Source organism: Lottia gigantea (genome assembly GCF_000327385.1).
Source record: "Lottia gigantea unplaced genomic scaffold LOTGIsca_53, whole genome shotgun sequence".
Classification (NCBI taxonomy): Eukaryota; Metazoa; Mollusca; class Gastropoda; family Lottiidae; genus Lottia; species Lottia gigantea.
Window position 1 is genome coordinate 800,370 of NW_008709815.1, and position 21,989 is coordinate 822,358.

Genomic DNA, 21,989 nt, shown 5'->3' on the forward strand with positions numbered 1-21,989 from the left:
TCGATTAGTGTGATAAGACTGAAGTTGAGCATATGGCTGATTAACACTAACACTGAACACCTTATGTCAGCAGACGGAAGTGTTATTGGACTGAAACCCTAACGTTATGATATTGAAAGCTTCAAATCGTAATGTCTTTTGGATAATGTACATGTATAATGGTTGGAGTCCCTTGGATTGGCCATCGAGGAACTTGTTACCGGATAGGTGACATGCTTCTACTAATCATGGCCCTCGTTGTACAATCTATTGTACCCAGTATGACTTCAGATTCCAGTCATCTTAAAGTTATGATCTATTGTGACGATGATTCGTATCCAGGATGTCAAAATGCGCTTTTAAAATATAATTTTTTAACCGGATATGATCCGAATCGGATAAGTGGTACTAACGACAGTTGTGGATTCGGAACTCATATTACTTTTAATAAAACGGATGTACTAGTGATAGCGAACTTGGATTACTTATCCTACGGATTAAAGTCATACGACGTTGTTGTTGCGATTACTAAAGCTGAGAAGCTTCAAGTTTTGTCCATTGTCCTAGATGAACTTCAGATACCTCTTGCTGGATATTCTACCAATAAAATGCACGAGGTAAGAACATGTTATAATATACCATTTAAATCATTTCTACAATAAAAAGAATATAAAACCATGTTACACATATACAATTAGTTTCTGTATAAAAATGAAAATTCAGATATTGGGGATACCCACTAAATTGTTAATATACACATGAACCAAATCTATTTGCACTGCATTTCGAAAAAACATTTGAAGATCAAGTTTCATACATGTGGGGTGAAGATAGTGTGATTTTTTTGTCGTTTGTGGGGGGGGGGGGGACACTTTTGGTCTTGAATTTACAGTAAATGCCTACATTACAATTCACATGGAAAAATTAATTTAAAAATCTGTCTCACTGTTTTAATAGTGGTCGTCACTTGCTATCTGTACAAATCATTGGGGAAATCCAATGGTTAATTCAGAACATTCAACTTTCATTACAATCAGTCAAACAAACCATTACAATATTCCAAACATTCATCAAGTAATCATTTGCATATTAGAAATAATCATGGAACATTCATGCACTTTTCATTCCGACGATAATTCGTTTTCGCGAAGGAATTTTGAAAAGTGAATAAACCATATTTTACAGTTGGATTACAATACATGTAATCAGTATGATCCCATAATGAGATCTTGACTGTATCGCGAAAAAAAATTACCTACATCATTATAATGATTATTAGGTATGGATGAACATTCATTATAATGATTATTAGGTATGGATGAACATTCATTATAATGATTATTAGGTATGGATGAACATTCATTGAGATAGTTATTACAGACATGATTTTCAAGATGAGGAACATTAATGCCTTATTATAACCCATATTTTTCAGGTGGATTAAAATAATCATTATGTTCTTATAAGGAGATATCTGTAATGAGTTGTAACAAGCTATTCTTTAGTATAATGACAAATATTTTATGAGAAACCCTTAAGGTGCGAATAGACTAGGTACGGTATCCGGATCGGGATTATCGATACAAAAAAAATTGAAGAAACGAATGTGTCCGTACCGTGTCCGGACCCGTACCTCGTGTGTTCACTTCTTCTACTTTCATTTTTATTTATTATTCCTCACCGTACCGCACCGAACACCGTACCCCAATTCGCGGCTTTACATCAAATACTTATTTCTATAGCATTCCGTGTCGGTACAACCCCCGCAAAACAGAAATAGCTCTTAGACTACATAGAGTAACTTTACGTACGTCCAAGCGATGCTTCCACCAAATCCGTATTATAAAATAATTCTTATCTTTTTATTAATGTACAACTGGCATCAGATTTGTGTTGTAGACAAATATATTAGCCAAAATTGAGTTCAAGTTGATTTGATTAGATTTGAATTCAAGATGCCTACTCGACGATACCATTACTTGGTCTGCAACGACAATTTTATACAATCGAAGATTATCAGACTATAATATATTAATATATATTTAAAGACAGTCAACTCGGAAACGTGACTTCAGATTATCTCGATCTGGCATCATTGACGTTAACAACATCATTGAGACGGCACAGATTTTTATTTTTAAATAGACAGTCGCTCATACCTAAAATATCATAAATATATCGTGAACAATGGAGGTATACATACGGTATCATCGAAATAGGAATCATCAGAATTAGAAAAAGTCACACGAATCAGACGTGATTGATAAAGACTATTAAATATATAAGACAATCATGACGGGAATGTCTATGCACTTTTAGATAAAATTTGTATCTTACCAATTAAGCATCCCCATATCCATGGTTCGTCGAAGTCTGTGTTCAGAAGATCGACAGAATCCCATTGTGGACAATGTCAAAGTGACAAAATCGATTCTCTCTCAGCCCATGTACATCCTTTCCTTTCTTTTGTCTCACATTGGACGTTCTTTTGCAAACGAGTTGTTCTCGACCGTCATCTGGAACAAGGAACATAGCGGACTATGGGTCGTCCACCAACTGTGGTCATTAGCGTGTGGGAATAATTTGACATTCATGGACAGGCTTGGTGTCCTTAATTTAGTCTAGGTTATTTACAAGTAATCCGAATTATATTGCGAAATCATAATTATTTCATAATCATAATTAAAAGCGTGTTAGTATTTCCTTTCTTAGACCAATAGTTGAAATTGAAACGGAGTTTTACGTCCAATTTAATATAAGAGTAGTTTTACCACCCAAAACTGGAATCAGTCCACTCTTTTTGCATTTCATATTACTTATTGTACCATTTAACCTACAGACACAACCTTAAGACACAACAAGAACAAAATAACACCTACGACCTGTGTTGGGCTGCTGGGGAAATCGGGTTCCAAAGTCCGAAGGTACAAGACTAACACTGTCTTTTTCAAGCACAATCTAAACACAGCTCATATTCCCTGTTGGTGGGTGAACAATCCAACGCTTGGTGAGTTTTGCTTCACAATCATAGGAAAAGACTAAATCGGAGGATTGAAAAGCAACATCACTAAAATCGCAATGGCCAATTACGACGTGGTATTCGTATTTTGAAATTTAAAATAAAAAATATGAAATTTCTATGATTTTGACTCTGAAAATAGTTTACAGTTGATTTTTCATTTCATAAAAACATTGTCAAATTCCATTGAGAAACCACAGTGGTCGAACAATATAGTTAACAGTGATTATTTCATAATAGAATTGATTGACAATTGAAAATAATACTATGATTTATTCATTCATAACCAATTACTAAATCATTCATCAATAGTAATTGTTTTCAATAACCAGAGGTAGTTATGTTATTTATGAATCTTTGATGAGATATTTCACGTGTAATGATTTTTGGCATAGTCTGTGATATCTCTATCCACATCGATATCATAAATGCGGCTGCAGAAATGACCAGCGAATGTATCGTGCTGAAATAGCCATATGAGGGTTCAATTATTCAATCTCATTTGTTAGATTATACCAAATCGTAATCAAATTGCATGGTCTCATGGACAATCTTTCTATCGTCAAGTCGTCAGATCTATATTGTCCCATACTGGAAAATAGTGATGCTTTGTCAGGACTTCGAATCTTCGAATCAGTGGTAGTGAAATGTAGCTGAAAATCTTGACAGAAGGTAACTGGAAATGGACCATTAAAAATGAGCTAGGATCAGTAACTGAAATTCTTGACAAAAGGCACGAGCTAGGATCAGTAACTGAAAATTTTGACAGAAGGCACGAGCTAGGATCAGTAACTGAAAATTTTGACAGAAGGCACGAGCTAGGATCAGTAACTGAAAATTTTGACAGAAGGCACGAGCTAGGATCAGTAACTGAAAATCTTGACAGAAGGCACGAGCTAGGATCATTAACTGAAAATCTTGACAAAAGGCACGAGCTAGGATCATTATCTGACAATCTTGACAAAAGGCAAGAGCTAGGATCATTAACTGACAATCTTGACAGAAGCCACTGAATCTCGACGATTACTAAGGAAAGGAGTTAAAACCCTGAATTGAAAATCATGACAAACGACATTGCATTTAATCCAGTTTTACCCATTCCCCTAATTATTCCTTTTTATTTCGTGATTTCATCTTAGATTAACTTTTTCATGTCGGAGAATATAGGCTGTCTGAATTTAACTTGTAATCGTCTAATGATTTTATGCTAGACTACAAAGCGCCTAATTACCCCCAAACATTTTTAAAATTACGCCCTTGGCGGTAGTTATCCCCAGGTTGAAAACCCTTGATCTAATCAGTAACTGAACATTTAGATAGAAGACATGGTACTTGAGTAGTAAATGTTTTTCAAGCTCATTTTGTTCACTCAATAGAAATTATGCACTTATCTAACAATAAGCTTCGATAGCACAGCGTGATAAAGATCGTGTTTATTAATGTGATCAATTCTCTTTTAAATAAAAACTATCGATGATTCGTTCAATAAAAATGTAAAGTTTATAAAAATACAGCTATGTAATGGGTTATTAGGTATACATCGATATAAAAATGCTTTTATAAATGAAATCAAACAAATTGATGTCGATTACCATCTCCTGTTTTAAGACAATTAATTTAGTCGGCTGTGTATAATATTCGCATATTTTTTTGTAACCAACGTAACTAATTTCGTAGAGATTTTATTCAGCTCACATTTCACGCAGGGAATTACTGACTTGCGCAGTGGCGTTTTCATTGACAGGTGGTGGGAGAGACATGGCACTTGACATGAGGGCACTAAACATGGTTGGTATCAAGGGGGGGGGGGGGGGGGGTTATCTTCAACCGTGGAAGGCTGATTAGAAAATCTAACGCGATTTTGGCAATGAAAGTAAAATAAATTGGAAACCCCCTTACCCATAATACGCCACTGCACGTGCGATAAATGCCATACACGGTACTAGAAGAAATGCGTCTACACCGGGAGTAAAGACTTTATAGAAGCTACAAACATTAAAAAAGATCATTATACCTCTTAATTAACTGTTTCTTCCCCCACAAGGGCATTCAAGGCCATGGACATTTTTTATATAATACGTATCTTTCATGAGAAAAATATAACGCCGACCAACATAACGTAGCCTTCATAACCTGATGATACGACCCTTTAAATATTGGCAAGTGGATCTACTCAAATCAGTATTATGAAACTGTGAATTGCTGTGAATGCACCTTCCTGTCCAACGACTGATGTTGCCTGTGACTTTAAATATACCAATAATAGTTTTATAATGATTAGATGTTAACAGATGGTTCATTTCCGCTATGAAATGTTTATCAGCTGTGATCAGGAAGTTCCTGTAAAACGCTGATTTCAGATCCGCGATAGTTAGGTTTATCTAACAGGCATTGTAAAGATACTAAAACTATTGTAGTGGGTATCTTAAGCGAGACGTTCTTCCAGCTCATCTTGTGGTTCACTACGAAAAGCTACGGGCTAAGAGCAGATTACGATAAATGAAAACGAACTGCCATGACGAAAGTGAAGGCTGGTTGGTTTAATTCCTATTTCCCAGTCCATTTATAGAAATTAATGTGGAGAATCGAAATCAAAAGCAATTGTTGTCTCTTCCAAGATTTCTAAGGCTTAAAGAAAAATTGCAGAACCGTAGTGCTAATGAATGTTTATGCTCTCGTGTCATTATTTACCTCAATGTGAGAAAAATATTTCCGGTACAGTTCCGGATCTTTGAATAGAGAAGTACAATTCGTGCAGATGTCCGACAATAGGCAATTAATACGGAAGATATGCATGTTAGAGACTTATTACATTGTGGGATTCATAATATAGTATGTAATGCTTCTTAGCATGTTGCGGTTGCATAATTCGTTTGCTTATTTTTATCATGATTATCCAAGCGTCAGAATGAATGATTTACCATAGCTTCTTTAGGGGATTGAACACAGGCATACAATTGCTGCAATGGAAAAGGGAAAAACGGCTTTGCCAATATATTCAATAAACCCTCTTATGTCTCGATTTGGCAACAAACGCTCTTTGTCAGTTTCCATGATGTCAGTTATATCCGAAGGGATATATTACACTATTACATAATGCCTTAAGCCTTCACTAGCTTCGACAGAAAACAGAATTAATATGGCCTCATGAATAGTGCACTTTTTTCCTGTTTTATGTATGACTTCTGTTTCATGTCATATGACGTTAAAGAGATCACATCCATCACTTTTATAGAACACTGAATTTCCCAGTTTAAGAACTCAAGTCCGTAGCTTCTACACCACACCACACTACAGTTTAAGTCCATTCCAAAGGTCTTATTTTCGACAAACGAATAAACGATATTAGCTATATTGGTACTCTGCGGAAGAGGTGCCGGGTTGAAAAAACCAAGTCGAAGAGTGATATTACGTCTTACAGAAGAATGAGCATCGACAATACTCAGTTTTAGGATTTGAATAATCAGCATTTTCAAGGGTCTAATATTTTTCTATTAATTTAGTATATTAATTGTTAGGACCTATCACCATCAAATTATTAAAGGATATGTATGATGTTCCTCTATATAGCTCTTGATTCGTGTTTTGTTTTTCTTAACAATCACTACTCTTTGATCTTGAAGTTAGAATTCCATCAAATTACTGCAGTTGGCGTCGGTTAAACGAAAATGACCTAGAATATGTGGGTATTTTTACGGTATGCTTCTTGAGCGGCAGCGTTAAATATGACAGACTCAGTGCGATAATAATTGTCCCCTATGCTAACGTCGATAAAGAGTAAACGTGGCAAATTATATCTGATATCTATTATACATAGCTCAATCTCAATTCCTGCTTCCACGATTTGCTTGTCCACGGCCACACCAATCTTCACATAATCATTTAATATGAATAGTTATGGTTGGCCCGAAGTTCACTAGATATTGTAAATAATAACTGTCCAACTTAATTAGAAAGCAAAAGGATGAGTAAGTCTCCTTGTCAGCAGAAATTAGCGTGTGGCGAATATTGATGAATCGAAGACGCTAAAGGGTATCAGCGAGCCATCACTTGTGTTGGATACGAGTTTTAATCAAAATAGCCATCAGAACTGAAGCTTTTGTCAATAGAGATTGAGATCGACTTCACGTGCTTTTTCTTTTGACCCTAGCACATTGTAGTGTAAGAGAATACTAATATCTTTCAGAGTAAATAAAACATTCCATACAGATCAGATATTGAACTCAAGACGTCAGATTGTTGGAACAATTTGATTAAATTATGATGCTCTTTCTATTATATTCTGACAAGAATTTTATTAGTTTTGGTTGTAGAAGCCGAATGGAACAAATGAAATCAGGAAATTGAGTGTACTTCAAGCTAGTTCTTGATTATTTAAATCTTATGTGAACGCCAATTCAAACACATGTGCATGCAGCGTAAACGTTACTGTTTTTTTAATACAATACATTTTTCAAGGATGCCACAGGGGGGCGGGATATAATTTAAGAAGTATCGGATCCAGATTAACGTATCGAAAAGACTTTTTTCAGTGATCTGACTATATTAGTTCACCAATAAACATTAACAGGCAATCAAATGGACCAGCTGTACGCTTGTCTAGGACTGGTTGTGCACCGGTCCTTCAGCACAGTCGGTTAGTGTTCTTTACATGACATCCTTAGCTTGGGTACGTCGAGCGAATGGTGGTCGTGGGTTCTAATATCGGTCGGCGTTGGAAAATTCTATGACCTAGATTATACCATCTTCAATCGTAATTTCAGACGATCCGGCAGTAAGTGAATACCGTCAGTCCGGAACGATCAATGCAATGAGGTTTGTCTAAGGACAGTTGGTTGAAAGGATCCTTGTAAAATATACCTGTTTCTTTCTTTCATTGTCCCACTGTATGTCCTATTAAAGTCTTGTAAGTGATTCACATATCTAGTTCGAGTCAAATATTCTCGAGAGTATGTTTCGATTAGTATGCGTTTTCTAATTCAATAGAACTAAGAAAGAATTAAGAGTATAACTCATAAATCATTCCATATTTAGAACTATATTTTCTGACTTTAGTCCCTGCCTAATGTCAATCGTCATCAGAACTCTGTCTGCAGATTACAGTTAGCGAGTTTCTGAAAGCCATTAAAAACATATATATATGTATGTAGTTGATGATATAGAATGATAATCATTTAAGTCATGTAATAGAATCATTATTCTCAGTAATTTTCGAAATTGAAATGTCATTGATTCGTACTTGGTGATTGATTTAACTTATATTTCATCCAATGAAGTGCATTTGAGTGGTTTTGTCGCATGACTTCTAATTGCTGCCGCCAAATTTTTTCCTTATTTTTCTGTGCATTGGCGGGTTGTGTAAATGGCTTATTCATTTCTAAGTAGTCGTGTTTATTGGACGGTTAACTCTACTTTGCTCCTTAAATTGACCTTAGATTCTGATGTCGGTGGTAGATGGCTTCCAGCCGTAGAAACTGATGCCGCAGATAAAAAGTAGTTATGGAGAGTCGTGAGGCGCTGAACATTTCAAATGAACCTGCAGATGATACATTGATGCGTATATCTATTATTTGGCTTAGAATAAGGACAGGGCAGACATTCAGAAAATATTCGGCGTTATTAATCCAAATTATGTAAATGTGGTATGGAAAATTAGAAATCGTCAGTTCGATTCTGTACTAATTAGTTCAAATTGCACATCTCGTTGTACAGTGATTGATTTGTTATACAGGTCTTAATGCACGCAATTTGTTCTTATCTGTTTGTCGTTTATCAATAATGAATAATACATTGGCGTCTATGATTTATACTATGACGGGTTTCTGTACAGCCGGTAATGAATGGTTTGGATGTTTGTCTAATGTTGACTGTCAACGCCATGCAGTGTACAATTGGATATATCGCCTATATTATATTTATACCATACCTTATTATTTTGCAAGGGACTGTAAAGAGTTTTTCTAAATTTTCTGTGTATATCGGGGACACTGATAGTATCAATTCGCATCATTAGAATTTTCCATTAGACGTCTGTGGTTCCTATAATTCAATTAAATCTAAATCTTTGATGACGTCACTAATCGCAAAATATGGTTTATCACTAAGTTTTAGTGGAATTGAACCACAGACGTCACATTGACAAAACTGTTTTACTAGGACAGCCGTACCCGTCTGGTTTATGGATCGTATATTGACTATAAAACAGGTCATCTCGATCCATAGACCCATCAGAACGACGAGACGATTTTTTTATATATCAATCTAATATAACTTGAAGCTATAATCTGCCATTAATTGAATTTCTACGATATGGTCTTTTATCCTATTGTTCAACACAATGTTATTAACGTAATACAAAGGTACCCTCTAGTGACAGGTGGATGAGAATTGCCTTTATTGGAGAGAGGGGGTGGGGGGGGGGGACAATTGTCTTTTTTGGAGGGGGGGGGGGGGGCATGATTATTCAGAGCAATATGACAGTCTCTTTGGGTTTTGCTACCCACATTTCGTTCTACGGGTTCCACATAACACGCTTTGCCTGGTTGAAAATGCCACGACAAGAATGCAACTGTGTTAGAAAACTTGTTAGATTAAATTGGAGATGCAAATTATCAGAAAACAAAAAAGGAACGAAATTGTAATCTTATTTTGATTGTTTTATATTGAGCCTATTACCATCGATATAGTATAAATTTCTTATAACCAGCTCTGATTTCTTTAAAGTATACCACAAAACATCACCATTATAAAGGCAAATGTCAGAATCTTTATGGTCAGAAGAATCCTTCAAATATGCTACAGCCAATTTTATATACAGACAGTTTATGAGGTTTAATGGATCCTGCCTTGATCTTCAATGATATATTGAGATAGACATTTTAGACAGAAGGTTAATCGTTCAGGTTTTTACCCTGACTTCTGATGCCACTGATTAGACCATAACCATTATCGATTTCCGATAAATCTGATCAGAGAGCTATCGATTATCAATATCAGTGAAATGTGCCAATTACACGTCTGTTTCTAGTTCAATGAATAACATTTTTTATTCTTGGTAATATTTGCATTTATATAACTTTCTTGTTTGAGTTTGAAACAATTTTCATGTTTTACGGAACTTGCTTTGATCAGATCTCAGTACCTTCAGCGTGTTTAGCTCTTATTTGTTTCCGTTTGATTTTTGTTTTCCTCCCTAGCAAAACAGCATTGAAAATGCATGGCGTTATTCTGATAATATTTTTGTTGGAGAAAAGTCCGTTTTTTATTGGCATTCAATCGATTTAAGAGAAATGAGTCGAAGAGATCATTTGCTCGAATCTCTTGTTCAGTCTTAGATCGTGGAAAATTCCAAGAAAAAACATCACTCTGTGGTTCCCTCATTCGTTAAAAACCGAAAAACTAATTTAGCTCGTGTTTTGGCTGGGAATTCGTAGACGAGTGGCATACCATACTCAACGATACGTTTAGACCAAGGGGCGATCGATTGGCGAGCTCTGCACATTTGTAATTCATGAACTCATCCGGTTCAATAAAACAATGTTGGGAACGGGGTTTAGAATGCGTTCCACGTGTGCCGATTCAGAACTCCACACTCGAGCGCCACCTAAACTATTAACTACGTATTTGAATGAACTAGAAGCTTGTCTATATGGTAATCCATTATAAAAATGTACACAAAGAGTAAAATGAATGATACAATACAACTGATTAGATTGTACTTGATTCAATTTTCATAAGAATAGGAATTCAATAGAAAACTACATTACTATTTATTTTTGTAATCAGTTTTTTAATGAATGGATAGTAATAAAACATTGTGTATTATGTACTAGCTTGTACCAATACTTACAATAGGGGACTAAAGAATCTGATGGAGTAGCAATGAAATATGTGTAGGAGCGTATATACGAAACGTTGTAGAAATTCTTGACCTAGGACAAGAGGGTTGGCATGATGCATACCATGGCTATCTTTGAAATTCGCGGACAAAAGACCGATATCTTCATGCCATACGACAAAACACGTTTTGGCTGATATTTTTAGTCCATGGGTATCACTGAAGGAATTTCGTTAGAGCCTTTGCAATCAGCTGCAACTACCGTTGGTTTAGTGCGTTGAGCTTGATTCATTGGTTCCAAAATATGAATGAACGAAAGAACAGAAAGCCAACATAAAAGATTATTTTTCTTTTCCAAAAGAAAGATTGTTTAATGATCTAAATATATACCAGTGTTACTCTGTCACAATTTTATCCACGCTTAAATTTAGAATATTTGTTTTTGATAAGAAAAATAACGGCTATATAATCTTAGATTGAAAACGAAAGATTATTTAAGACAAGAAATCGATAGTTTTACCCTTGAGTTATTGTCCTTGTCTAGAAAACTGTCAAACTGGATTCCTGTCGAAATAACATAGCCTGATCAATCATGATAGAAAATTGTTTTATTTGACTATATACCTCATTGATTAATACTTTGGATCCTCTGTCTTTAGAATTACAGATTGTAAAGATCAAAGGCATAGAAATCGAAATTTGACCGATTTCGTATTGTGTCAGTCCGATAATAGCTTTCAGAGCTTCCATGATTATTCAAGTCAAGCACGAAATTCGAAATGTGTTCGATTTCGTACTATCAATCAGATTGAATTAGAAGTGCTTAAAGAAAATGTCTTTTGGCAAAGAAATATTTTTTCATGAAAACTTTGGAACTTTAACGATAATTGTTACGCATAGGGCTCCTAACAATATACAATAAAATTGGTGAAATATTTGCCTAATCTATATGCCTTAAACTAATTACATTTTGCACTTCTGACTTAGTTTATGTGTCATTTGGAATAATAAAACTCCCCGGAGCTAATTTGCAGAAGCCATTTAACGCTTGTAGACTTTATCTTATCTTGTTACAGTTGTCTCTTTCCAAATCTCAGGGGTAAAATATTAGTTCAATGCACACATCCTCCACCAAAAATAATATTTTTACCCAAATGGTAGAACTGTCTCAACGATAAAATTTGTTACCCTTCTGAACTATTTGTTGGTTGTATGCGACCAATACCACGGGCATTCTTTGAGCTGCTGATGATTTTGACGTATAACAATAGGTTTATCATAATATAATAAATATAACAATAACAGTTTTACCTTTATAATATATGAGTTGGAACAAAACCAATGTAGAATTTAACACCTGTGACCTTGTTTTTGGATATGACACCCATACTATAGTTTTACACTTGTGACCTAGTTTATATATGAGTTATATACACTTGTGACCAAGTTTTTACTAACAACCCACACTTATAACATAATTTTACACTTTTGACTTATATCCACTACAATGTTTACACATAACTGTCACTCATAACATAGTTTTACACTTTGACCTATTAATACATGAGTTTTATACACTCGTGACCCAGTTTGTACAAGTTAGCAGAGTTTTACACATTTGACCTAGATTGTATGAGTTTTATAAACTTGTGACCCAGTATTAAGGCGGTTTAAAATTCGGATCTGGTTTAACGCCTATAGAAATCTCGCTAATCATTTGATCTAAGTTTATGATACTATCACTCTATTATAGGCGTAATAAAATTACACTGTACTTGATCATAGCCTGGAAGACCGTAAACTGGTGATCAACCATTACACTGTGGAGCTTCTGTTAAAATTTACATTACTTTTTTTGTCTTTTGTGGATTCATCAGAAGCCCACTTAATGGACTACTGAATATCTCTTGCTTGCTTTTAAGGGACGTTTCTTACTGTTTACTTCCTCAACGGTAATATTGGTTCATTTATTACTAATAGTATAAGTTTAATGACGATTTTTGTGTCGGCCATTATAATTTTATCTGATACATGCTTTCCGTGGGCGTTTCTTACAATTGTTCTTATCTTACTGCTTATCTTATCGAAGTATACGAAGCCTTATTTCATGTCGACCATAATAAGTCAGTTACGATATTTTAAGTCCTAAACGTTCTTCACAATTACCATGTTTGTCATGGCAAGTGTTACACCAGTAAGCATTATCAGGAACCGTTCACTGGTAGAAACTTGGAACAAATATTTACCTGAATGTCTGAATCGCGTTTCAGGTCTTCGATATCACCATCTGCTGGAAGCAGACGTTATCTTGTCTTCTACCAACAACCAACCAACCAATGCTTCAATATTCCGAAATCTAATCGAAGCGGGGGATAGTATAGGATTTCTATGTTGTTGAGCTTTCGAGAGAAAAGCCAATCTGATTACAGTATTGATATATGTAATTCCAAATACAATCGGTCTGTTGTCTTAAGGAATTATGTGTGTTATTAGCCATGGACTGGTTATTTGTCGATTATCAATCGTACTGCAGGGAGGAGGGTATTTGGTTTCGCTAAATTTGGTAAGCCAGACGATAACCATAATAAATCATTGTTTATACTTTGTCGTATTTTGTATATCTACGACACGAATTCGGAACATATTTTCATTATGCTGGTATATTATACTTTTTATCATGAATTAACATGTTAACTTTTGTTCTTGGATGCATTCAGGTGAGCTCATATTCGCCTGTCAGTATTGGTTTCAGATTGAAAATCTACATGATCGGGAGACATGGTCTTGTATGTGGTATGGTATGTATCGCCAAACAGGATTGTTCATACCATACTTGGTTTTCCGAGAGCAATCTTATCCTGCTTCGCCTTTACCTACAGTTATTCGTTTCAGTTGATCAAAATATTTGGCTTCTGTGGCCGTCTTTATCGAAAGTATAGATTGATTTGTATGGAGAATATCTATTGTTATGTGACTATTTGGATTATGTCGATCTTGAGGATACCACGATCGTTTTCCGATTGTAATATTCACTTGTAAATGGCTCAATGTAAACACTTATTAAATGGAACAGACTTTTGTCTGCGACTAACATTGGCACTATTCCTGATTCCCAGACAGATATTGTGTCTATAACAAGATGTCTTCAGACATAATTAAATACAATGATTGAATTTGTATTCTGGTATAATGATTATAGATTACATTAATGAAACGAAGTGGGTTTTACGCCATTCTGCAGTTATTTAACCTTAAAAGCTTGTAATGAAATAAGAAAGAAATTTAGAAATTCAGATAGTGCATGTTATGATCCACAAACCTTTTGCTCGCATCACCTGCATAAAGGTGTCCATTATCAGATCCCTACAAAAATAACTGAACAGCTAGAAGACCTTCTTTCACGACTGCAATGAGAAAATTAAATGGCAATAACCTTTTTGTATTTGTATATCTCGAGTTTACACTATTAAGTAATATCCTGTAAATTTTGTTCGTGTAAACTTCTTAGATCACTGATTTTCAGTTGATCAGTTTCAACGGTTTTTGGCTCTTTTAGATAAATGAAACAGTTACTTAGAAATCACTCTTCAGTACTTAAGTCTCTTAGTTCAGTCCAGATTTTATGCCTTTCTACTATGAAAGAACGACTCCGCACGATGTTGTAAAAATAGTGTTAAACCATAATATCAACCTTCCAATAGACCTTAGAATTTCGACCATTATCAGATTTATTCAAGACTGCATACAAACTGTGTATTGTTTCTCACCATTTCGAATTCCACTGGTATATGAAGCAAAAACCACTTCTGTTATCCAAGTGTTTGTTTTCTGTCTTCTGCTGAACCCAATGACGTCGTTATTTCCATCGAACTATTTGCCACTCCAGGAATTGAAGAGTTCTTGACTATGGGAATTTCCCGTTAAGAATTGTTTGTCTATCTCGGTTTGATTTCATAAAGGCTATCAAGAATTTTGAGTGATCGACTGTTTCATTTAAATGAACTGAATTATAATTCCTTTCTGAAATCATCCGAAAACCTCTTCAATATTAACTCAGAAGTTTTTGTCTTGGTGCCATTTTGGTGATATCCCTCTACTTAGATACGAGATGACCCTCTAGTTAGATATGACAACTCAGATGCTGTTCTTTTGATAATCTGTACATGAAAATATGATAGCATTTATATACAGATAAGAATACTAGTACTAGTGCGTCTTTTTTTTGCAAAACAGTGCTCTTGTTATACAGAACAGATTTACAGAAAGACATTTATTGCTATTTATATGCAGTATTCTTTAATAGCACAGCAATTACTGTAAAGTGTTCTGTTCTACAGAACAGACTGAAGTGCATCTGCGTAGCAGACAAGACTATACTAATTATAAACTGTTTATTTTACATGGGTCAGAATTAGGCCCAATACACACGGACATGGTCCTTTCTAACATTCAGACCATGGGGACAATATAATGAATGAATGAGAAAAAAAATACACGATACCTCCACCTTTTTAACAAATACACAAGTACATGTGTAGTAAATGCACAGACTGCTGTGATCAAGTACATTGACCACAAAAGATGTACAAACTCTCACGATTTAACAATCTATATATACACAAAATACATATATGTAAGTACATATAAGGACATGTGTATGAGATGGGCAGGTTCTTTCTAACGTGATCAAGTACATTGCTCGTTTTACAGATATTGCTTCTGTTTAATGAATATGACTGGCAATGCTTTTATTCTCAACATATACTATACAGTGCTGTAATACGAGATCCTTTAAGTGACAAAATCGTTTGTTATTCTAACCATGATCAAGAACTTTGAACCATTCTATAATTAAACAAATCGTGCCGTCAGAAGACTTTCTATCCATCGATATAGCTCATATACCTACAGCTATGAAATTCAGTTGCACAAAAATAGATTAAGACGTGTATTTTGCTACATAAACCTTTTTATGCAATAGAATCAATTTGGCCCAAAGGTTATGTGAATCTATTTATTTCCTTGAAAACTCTGTAGAGAAACTTGAGACATCATTATAGTATTGTGATGAGAAACTTGAGCTATAGAATTAGTTTGTTTGAGCAGTGAGAAATCAGATATCAAATGTTTTCTGCTGTTTGAACGATTTTTCTTTAGAAATCACTCTAAATTAAAAGCATGTATTCGATCCTCTTGGCAAAACACAAGTCGTTGATGATGTTTTAAACGCTTCATCGTCGTAAGGAGATCTTATTAATGACTTGGATTAACGACGATTGTCCGAAATGAAACGAACACGAGGGTTGTATGTAGAAAAGTCAACGACGAGAGCTGAAGATTACTAACATAGCAATTCTAGTTATTCGTACCAAACACCTGTGCCTAGAACACTTGAGTTTTCTCTTGGCAAATGGATTTTCACAGTATACTGCATAGACACTATTCAGTGATCTTTGATCCTCTATCACGAGAGCGACCTGAAGCACTTAAGACATTCAATAATTCATTTGAACTGTAAGTTTTGACAGATACTTTTCTGAATTTTAGCGCTTTATTAAGTCGTTGAGATTTGTACGAGATTTGTTGAACCTGTAGTGTTTTTCTAACCACAAGGGAGAACTGTTTACACAATAATGTCAGTAGATAATAGGGTATTTAATTATTCATGGTCAATGTAAAATGACCTACAATATATTGTAACCTCTTAATGACATCGAACCTGGACCGTTGGAAATCGAACAGAATATGTTAATGCTGCCGTCCTGGCCTGTTCATCAATAGCCCAACCCCCCACCTCAATTTTCAAATTACTTATCTATTTACACAATTATGAACGAATTTCCTATACCCCTCACCCCTCCCAAAACACACACACTCTCACATCTCTCTGAAAAACCTTGTGGCTCCTACTCGTCACTGGATAAGTTGTCCTTGTGATATGCTGTAGCACCAATTGACCCATCATCAATCTGAAAAGACAGTACTTATCAAATTGCCTCATTTATCATAGTCCAATCTAACCGTATTGTTTACATGAAACATATTGGTTTGCCAGAATAATGAGGAGATACATATTAGACTAGCTTGCTAAATGGTTAGGTTCAGAACTATAATTACGGCTCGGAAGGATATAGAACAGTTAACAGTCTAAACAGGAAATGGATGGGAGCCAGTATTCCTGCCCATTATGGTATAATCAAGACGTTCAAGCTGTAGTTATTCTAATGAATGTCCGACACGAGTGTCGATTTACTATTCAAATCATTCAAGAAAAACCATCAAATGTTCGCATCAAAGTGAATATTATTGCGTTGTTTGGCAAAATTTATACCGTATTTATATAATATATAAAGCATATAATATACCAAGAACAGACATTTAATGACCAAAGATACTGTCAAAGCATTGTCGTTCTACCCCAGTACAATGTGCACTGGCGAGTTCCGGTTTCTCAAAATTCCACCGGAATGTAAAATTACCATTTTCAAACAATCTCGACAGAAGTCCATCGATATTTGAGAAGCGGTGGCTTGAATCCGAACATGGTTCTATAAATGACCACTTAACCAGAACATCTTTTATGGGATTTCATTGGCGTTTCATTGTGATTGTACTGAAAGTAAACCAATATAAGAACAAGCATGACAATCACACAGGCATTAAGAAGATTGAACAACTTTATAAGGACTCCGATCAATAACCTGTAGACAAATGACTAAATATAAAACTACAGTTTCCTATATATAAAACATATTATATCCACACTATAGACAATTCAATCAAAATATCTCTTCATTTCAACCAATTTAACACGACAAACATTCATTCATCAACTCTTGCAATCACTACCCTGTACGTATATGCATCCGGGTTGAGCGCCTAAGTGAGATGAAGGGAAATGAATACAGTTTTACGTCCAACTCAATTGCATTAAATTGTGCTAACTAAGACAGATAACGCCATGTAATGTGCAATGAGAGACTTTTTGCGAAGACAGCAGCATTAGCATAGGCCTACTCTCTTTTGATTTCTAACTGTCGCTTGAAGTGCACGGGGCCCTATGCAGGCTGCTACGACTACGCGTAGACGACGAGAAGATATTGATGCAGGCTGATAGTTATACATGTATTTTGAGTAAATGTCACTACTTAAGTTACCACTCGAAATCATAAAAGATCCGAAGATTAATGTAAAATTATATGAAGTGTCGAGTGGTGTGATTAAACTCGGAAGTTAGACAAGAGTGGAACCGGTGGTTGACCTTATACTTTGTTACGAAGATTCGTTCATCATCATTTATAAATGTCTAAGTACTTCCGTACGATAGTAGTGCGATGTGACAACGACTTGGAGCGGGTATAATATTTTGAATGCTTGACTACTCTTTGATATTTAAATGTTTATCGTTGCTTCACCTACGAGAACCTAGTCTACTATATAGAATCTTCAAACTACCTGCCACGGGAATGAGGCCTTACAATCAGCAAACATACTACATAGTAATTCACTGCCCTACTCGCAAACGTTAAGACGATGTTCTTTTTGACATGTTTATTCATCAACGAAAATTCAAAGTTTCTTGGTGGCGTTGATCCGTCAGATCGACTAACTTAAGGAGGAAAATGTGGGGCATATGACTGCAGTGACTACAAAAAGATTTGGATGGGCAGACGAACCTACGGAGAGCCAGAGGTTACGCGGCAGCAACGTACGCGTATAAGAAGGGCTATAAATACTAACATGAGTAGCAAATGCTAATTGACTTCCAGGGAATTTTCGGACATGCTCATCGTCTGACGTGTGGAATATCTGTTAAACCAAGTCATTTTATCTCAATTAACCGATTGATGAATTGCCTGTTCTGTGCTATTTGTTTTTCTCTGTTACAATATTTATTCAATTATTTCATTACAGAGCGTCTGGAAAACATCCAACTAAGTATCGGTTTCAACCAAGTATAGCACAAGATTTTTATTGGAAAATTCGCCAGATACTCGAAACTGAGAGGTGTTACAATAGTTATTAAATTTCCCTATATCTTGCAACCACAACGTCGCAATGAGTGTTTCTCTGATATCGGAAACAATCTACAATGCTATAATCTTGGTGGTTACAGATTTCTAAATGAATCTTGACTGGGCTAATGAAGACAGACACATTTCCCAATTGTCAGGGGACCTTCAGTGGTTATCTGTTATTTCGCATCCGTCCAAAGTTTGTTTCGCATCTGTTTAAAGTTTAGAATTTGTTGCCCTTGTCGCGTAATATTCTTGTAACAGTAAAATCACACCTTTATGCTAAGAGAGCAAAGCGCATCATCATATTCAATTCTGGATCTCTTCTTCCAATTACAAATTCTGTCTGTACACCACAACTTGATAAAGTTTGGACTGATATCTACTGATAAGATCTAGACTTAACTTGACTTACAATGACACTATAGAGATGGTAATATGTCTAGGAGAGAAGATTTGATGATATTTTGTGACTTTCCAGTCGACCAAATCAATTTATTATTCAATATACAAATACCCAATAGTTGTAGGTCTCTTGAATATACACCAAAGGTTGCTTCATAGCTCAAAATTCAATGAAACGTTGTTAGGTTGATCCGTCTCGGAGTATTGGGACCGTCTTGATATAGTCTAATATTCTGTCCCTATTCTATACCTACCTACCTACCTACTGTTCCAAATTAGCATGAGAGCAGCTTCGACGTAAAAGCAATTTGAAAATTAAGATTCTAAGCCCTTCAAGGAAAGGGCTATACAACCAGACCAGCAGCTAAAACACACAGTTGTAGGGAGACGAGAGGCACCTTTAAGGACTCGTAAAATTTTTAAAAGATTTTAAAAGATATCTAAAAAAAATGTCAACGATAATTGTTGTCCGACGTGAACAAACACCCAATACATGTTGAAGCATTTCAGGGGGGGGTTTAGACGCTTATTTCCGAGACATGACTTATCAAGAATAAATTTAGAGAGATGCGACTGTTTTGTGTCAGAATTGGTGAGATTACGTCAATAGAATAAATAGTCTGGAGTCAATAATCACTTCTTATCGGCTTTCTATGTTACTATAATCTTAGTTTTAATTGTTCATCGTCTACCACAGACCTCTATCATATAATTGTTATATCACTAAATCAAATTCTTATACAGATATTCGTTTATCTTATAAACGGAAATTTGAAATTTTAATAATAACAAACTATTTTCATTGTTAAATAGTGCTCAATACATCAATTGTAGAGCAATATAGAAATGCCACTGTTAAAATAGTGCTCAATACACCAATTGTAGAGTGATATAGAATACCACTGTTAAAATAGTGTTCAATACATCAATTGTAGAGTGATATAGAAATACCAATGTTAAAATAGTGCTCAATACATCAATTGTAGAGTGATATAGAAATATCACTGTTAAAATAGTGCTCAATACATCAATTGTAGAGTGATATAGAAATACCACTGTTAAAATAGTGTTCAATACATCAATTGTAGAGTGATATAGAAATATCACTGTTAAAATAGTGCTCAATACATCAATTGTAGAGTGATATAGAAATATCACTGTTAAAATAGTGCTCAATACATCAATTGTAGAGTGATATAGAAATACCAATGTTAAAATAGTGCTCAATACATCAATTGTAAAGCAATATAGAAAAATAGAAATGTTGAACACATACAAATATTTCGGTTATTCTAAGTTGAAATTACCATTAATGCATTGGAGAGTTGGTCATGGAAATGTTGCCTCCAAGGCGCTAGTAATTATAAGACTGAATTTTAACTATTGTGAAAACTGATTGCCATAAATACATCGAAGGATTTGTTATGGGGCATAGAGTATTGCCTTAAAGGATCTTGAAATTGCAATAACAAAACTGAATTTGAGCTTTTTTGAAACTGATTGCGCCTTTACTTTTACTCCACACTTTTGATATCTCGGAGTAGACTGTCTATTTTATCGAAAGCATTCATTCCAATTCGTCAACTTTTACAACAAATAAAACTTATTCGTCTTAATCAATAACTTGTCAAACTGATCCTTTATTTTTATTTTTATAAATATACTAATATTATATCTGCAATCCAGCGTTAAACTAAAACATAAATGATACAGTACATGTAATTAGTTCATGTAGACTAATTAGTAGCTAGCAATCTGGTTAATCTCTAAAGTTATGTTATTGTAGTCCGTAAACCTGATAGCACATTTGTAGCTTTTTTGGATTCTTTTGGAGAAAAGGCCTCAAGACACGAATCAATTTGGGTAAACTTTAGTTTTTGAAATTGTTAAGCCATGAAGCAAATCGCTTTGTCTTGGTATATTGCATTACTTACGCAAGACGTTCGCAGAAGTTTGAAATTTTCGCAGTCGCCTAACGACTTTGAATAATTCTTCCCTGCCTTAAACAATTTCTGCTAATCAAAGTCCGCTTCTTTTTTTAACCAAGTGGACCCAGAAGCAAATATGTGCGGATAATTCACATTGATAGATACCAATTGAAATGACGGAACATCTTTATCTTGGAATTTTCAGTAACATTTCCTTAAAGCACAAATGACATAGAGGTACAGTTTCTCGGACTACTTTTTGTATTTAAAATTTTGTCTTTTATCTCCTTAATTTGAGAGAAAATATTTTGTATTTATCAAAGATTAAATTGATAATTCAATATTCATTCAAAACCACCATTAACCAGTGTTGCCAAATTCAACATATTTGCATGAGGAGTTTTTAGTAATTCACACATCAACTTCAATCCCTTTGATCTTCAACAGATTTGAAAATAACTTCGATAAAATCTTCTTTCCGTATGTATATTATAGAAGAAAACAGTTAATGGTTGTGTATTTTCTTGGCGTGAACGTTGCTCACATTCTTCTGTTTTCTTAAAGCCCCGATTAAAGTGTCTCTTTGAGTTCAAGTTTTACTCGTTAACCTGAAATATAATGGTTCAATTCTAGAACGTGACCTTCGAATATTCCAACCTGGTTCACCCCTGCCAGTAATGCGGGTCAGTGGGCATTGAAAACGTGCCTTGCCGTTTGGATGGAACGATGTAGCCTGTTAAGTATTATTGATTACTTACATCAAGGGTTGTCATCTGGTTTCCGGGTGGGGGATGAGGGGTAAATGA

At 35.0% G+C, this 21,989-nt stretch overlaps 1 protein-coding gene across 1 annotated transcript; it reads left to right on the plus strand.

The window, feature by feature from the left end:
• Nucleotides 1-227: 227 nt before the first annotated feature.
• LOTGIDRAFT_165751 (hypothetical protein) lies at nucleotides 228-1,423 on the plus strand (the record flags this gene model as incomplete). Its single annotated transcript, XM_009062775.1, has 2 exons — nucleotides 228-596; nucleotides 1,415-1,423. The coding sequence occupies 2 exons, from the start codon at nucleotides 228-230 to the stop codon at nucleotides 1,421-1,423; spliced, it is 378 nt and encodes a 125-aa protein (XP_009061023.1).
• Between the last annotated feature and the right edge of the window lie 20,566 nt (nucleotides 1,424-21,989).